This window comes from Portunus trituberculatus, chromosome 20 (assembly GCF_017591435.1).
Source record: "Portunus trituberculatus isolate SZX2019 chromosome 20, ASM1759143v1, whole genome shotgun sequence".
NCBI lineage: Eukaryota > Metazoa > Arthropoda > Malacostraca > Decapoda > Portunidae > Portunus > Portunus trituberculatus.
Window position 1 is genome coordinate 10,384,879 of NC_059274.1, and position 5,000 is coordinate 10,389,878.

The 5,000-nt window shown below is 34.9% G+C and overlaps 1 protein-coding gene across 2 annotated transcripts in view; it reads right to left on the reverse strand.

The window, feature by feature from the left end:
• Nucleotides 1-307: 307 nt before the first annotated feature.
• The window catches only part of LOC123506664 (cytochrome P450 2C31-like), a gene marked incomplete at its 3' end in the record, with an annotated part of 21,626 nt that continues 16,933 nt past the window's right edge, over nt 308-5,000 (reverse strand). For both annotated transcript variants that reach the window (XM_045258912.1, XM_045258913.1), the window contains 2 exon segments: nt 308-452; nt 538-656. In XM_045258912.1, the coding sequence (XP_045114847.1) occupies nt 308-452; nt 538-656 (264 nt within the window).

Consider the following 5,000-nt stretch of genomic DNA (forward strand, 5'->3'; position numbering starts at 1 on the left):
ATTTTGGTTAAAATTAACAACACATGTATTAATCCAGCATATTCTTTTACTCGTATGTTTCATCAACATACTTCCGCAATAATAATTGTCCTACTGGTCATGAACTAAGTAGGTAAATACAACAAAATAGTACAATATCAAATTAATTGAAAGGCTAATCATAAATAAACGATTTCCTTTATTACTGCATGAAGAAAATATCTAAATATGTAAAAAAAAAAAGAAAAAAATGACTATAAAATCTCTGCCTCATTTGGTCCCTCACTACTCACACGTTAAGTTTTTTTCAGAGAGCTTTGATGAAAACTTACCAACTCCGAAGGGCATGAAGGCGTTGTTCTTCTTGTAGTTTTCATGTTCGTCAAGGAAGTTCTGAGGATCGAACTCACTAGCGTTCTTCCAGTATTCAGAACTCCTGAGAGCGTCATCCAGGTTGGTGAGTAGCCACGTTCCTGTATAATGGTAAGAGATGCAGCTTTCATATTTTTATATGATATTCTAATCTCATAGTGTTTTGTTTATCAGTGAATATGATACCTTTAGGGATGTCGTAGCCGCCAATTTTACAGTCCTCATTGGTTTGATGTGGGAGGGAATACTTAATTAAATTCATCACCCTCTGTACTTCACTAATGGTGGCCTGCACATACGGCAACCTGTAGGTGAAATAAAACCCAGTGAAAAAATAATGGACACTAAACAGAAAATATCTTAAAGTAGTGAGAACGTCATTCATGTTGATTTTCATTGGCTTAGATATATGATGGCTGGAAAAAAATAAATGTGTGTGTGTGTGTGTGTATGTATATATATATATATATATATATATATATATATATATATATATATATATATATATATATATATATATATATATATATATAGTGCCGGGGACAGTAGTATTAAGCTTATTAAGTAAAGTAGTATTAATTACTAAGGTTATAAATGTCACTATGACACACATGGATATCAGAGACCGTATTGGGACCGTCATATGACAGACAGACTGACGTACACACGGTCCGTATTGAGACGGTAGCCAGCCGTGAATTAAAAACACTAAATGCTTTTGCTGCGTAATCAAAAAAGTCTAACTTGAATTTTTCACTCCAGGCAGAGGGAGAACTGAACTGTTCGGGGAAGTGTCTTTCATTAATGTAATCTCAATGGTAATGTTAATCAAATCATTTTTAATTACGTCCGCGTCAGTCCTGTTGTGACGACTGCCAATAATTTTGAGAGGGGTAGCAAACAAGGCTAGCAAAGGGGCTCGACTGTGAGAACGAGCTAGTGCATTCGTTCCCATGCAGTAAGGATATGCGGTATCGACAATGAGTCTGTATAATTATTATCGATATTGTGAAACGAACCGGTATAGTCCTTTTCAATATGAAATTTTGATACCGATATAGCGATACCTACTTAAAGATACCGGTAATATCGATATCATTAATTTTCCCCTTTCATTTGAGTTGAAAAAGTTTTCTTTATTCAACATTTCCGGACAGTATGTATAAATACAATCACACAAGGTGATTTTAGGCTTGTGTTGACATTAGAGAGAGAGAGAGAGAGAGAGAGAGAGAGAGAGAGAGAGAGAGAGAGAGAGAGAGAGAGACACACACACACACACACACACACTTAAACAAAACAAGAATAATTTAATCATTGTTGCACTTCAGCTATCTGATACAGTGCCACGTATAATTTTTGTGCCTTTGCATTTAAATGATCAAATTTAAGCATCAAATGCCTGTGACTGCATTTCCCCCCTCCTCCTCCTCCCTTCCTCTGTCTCTCCTCCCCTCCATACCGCTTCTGTGGCTATCCTTTGCAGAGGATCACACAAGTCCTCGTAAACAACGGATACAGTAACAGTGACATCAACGACGCCATCAACCGAGATGTTAAGAAATGGCACAACCAACCGAAGACCGACAACACAAAAGAAAAGAACATCAACCTGTACTATAGCAGCCACATGGCCCCAGCATACATAACAGAAGAACAAGCCATAAGAAACGTAACTCACAGAAATGTCACTACCATAGTCCCAGCAAAGAAACTTCAACTAATCATCTACTACAGAAGCATGAAAACAGCGCAGTTACTCATAATAAAAAGAACACAAAACCTACGCCAAGACATCTACAGCAAAGCCACGTCACCTACGAGCACACCTGCGCCATTGAGAGCTGTGGACCTCAAAAATACATCGGGATGACACTGACCACGCTATCAAGAAGACTCACCTGCCACCTACAGAACGGTGCAATTAAACAACCCTACACAACCAAACATAATACAAAAGTAACTCGCAGCATACTAGAAGAAAACACACGCATTATAGACACAGAAAAAGGTCCACGCTGCCTCCTTTACCTAGAAGCACTCTACATTGAAAGAACATCCCAACAAGTAAACAAACAACAACAAGATCTACAAGTCCTCCCTACAATCAAGAGAACCGGCCTCACCAACGCCAAGACAGCCCATACCTCACCGCTCAACCAATGAAAGCGCTGCTCGACCCACCCCGCCTCTCAGCCAATGACGTGACAGATCATTACAAACCACCCGTGCGATCGCTCTCGTACATTATATAAGACGGACAGCACACCTCCACAATGATGCTTTGGTTTATGTCAGATAATGTTATTAAGTTGTTTCTAGTTTCTAGATGTCACCGTAGAGATAAATTCTGCTAAGTTAAGTATAACAAAGACTCGCTTATCACTTTCATATAGTCCCTGTTCTTTCTCACCATGTCTTTGTGGGCATTGTCAAGCTTTGACAAAATGGATGTTTGTCTCCTAGTTAATTTTGTCTGTAATCCACTTTGCGATTGCCAAATTATGGGTTTTGTTTTGGTAATGTTTTGCTAATCTTTCAGTCTTCTTCCAGTTCCAGAATGAGAATGAATCATCATTACCATATTTCTGACATGGATAACACCTTATTGTTTTTGCCATCTGGTTATTTCTTAAACAGCGCAGGATTGAAGTCACGAGCTCCTTGTTCGTTTGTAAATTGGTTCCCGTTATATTCACTAAGAAATGTTGATTTAGGCCATCCAGAAGCTGTACTTGGAAACTTGAGCTTGGTTTCGGATAAGAAGTTGATGTTTCGCTGCTGAATGAAAGAACTTCATTTACAGCTTCTTGGCTTACTGAACTGGCTGATGTTTTTTTTTTTTTTTGTGCTTAGTGTGACGTTCCGGAGACTTAGCAGGGTCTTTTCCGCTGTCATGCTTTAGGAGATCTCTAGTATCACATTCTTCAGCCTGCTGTTCTAGGTTCAGTGTACCATGATCAATAATGGGCTTGCTTAGATGCTGCATTTTCTTCAGTGTTCCTGCATGACAATGGTGCTTGTTGAATACTTGTTGAACCACCAAGGCAAAAGAATAATTTCCGTAGCTTTGTGTCAGTATTTACTGGCACAAATTTAATATTTTGATTACTTCTTATATGTACCATTTTATAGTCAGAATCTATTTTCTTCCTACATTATAAATATTTATTTATAATTCTGTATAGCCTTTTCCTAGATTCCCCCATTGTTAACTGTTATACCTGTAATTTGTACACAGCGCAGCACAAAATACGTATTTCCAACGCCGAAGCGGATCCAAGATAAGGGTAACATATAATACTCTTCCATGATATTCCTGCACTGTATACAAAATGTATTAAATGTATGTGCAAGATGAAGGCAAAATAAAAGGAATTTAATACAAAAGGAATTCAACACCAAAAACCACGCCTTGAATCCCCATGGCAGATTTATGCAACGTACTATACTGACTCGCGGGCTGCGGCTCATCACATATTTCTGCTACAAGGCGGTTGCTATACGATCATACGGACTCAATATAGAGCACACTGCAAATGATAAATAAATCCAGTGAAAAGCAAGTTTCTTGCAAAATTGAGGAAATAATGAAGCAAAAGATTATATATGATGATAATCATTTACATAACTCAGAGAAGCATTTGGCATATCAACACATGTCGCTTCCAGTTCCAAGTGCTGCCTCTCTTTTGTGATCATATGACAGGCTCCTCTACATAGACAAAACCAATCACTCGCACATATAAAATAATCCTAATAAATACATTTTTTTTCACACTTTTATTTTCCATAAGTGTTGTATCGTTCATAGCACCAAAACCAAAGTTAAGACCTTGATCAAAACAACATAAAATGGAATATAGTTCGGCACAGCTGACGTACGCTTTATCAAAGCCAGTGTCCTTTCGGACAAAATACGCCTTCGTTCTGGACAAGTTTACTAGGGTTCAATCTCTCTCTCTCTCTCTCTCTCTCTCTCTCTCCATATTTTCAAAACAACGTTATATTATCTTCAGTGGAAGGGTAGCAGTGCTTTTCTGCGTTAATTATATTATAATCCAATACCATCATTCACAAGGAAGAAAATAAGGGCAAAATTAATTAAAGATAGGTCAAAGCTTATAAATATGCCATTAACACAGTAGTATCACAATTCATTTCAGTCTTTTTGCAATTTTATTTCCATTATTTGTGAAAGTGTTTTGCAGGTTTTCAGTGCATTCTCAAACTTTTGGACTCATCTTGATTAATTTTGACAGGAATTTCTAATGGAGGTTATTTTGGTTATTTGAGCAAAAATAGGCTTTATATTTACATATATATATATATATATATATATATATATATATATATATATATATATATATATATATATATATATATATATATATATATATATATATATATATATATATATATATATATATATATATATATATATATATATATATATATATATATATATATATATATATATATATATATATATATATATATATATATATATATATATATATATATATATATATATATATATATATATATATATATATATATATATATATATATATATATATATATATATATATATATATATATATATATATATATATATATATATATATATATATATATATATATATATA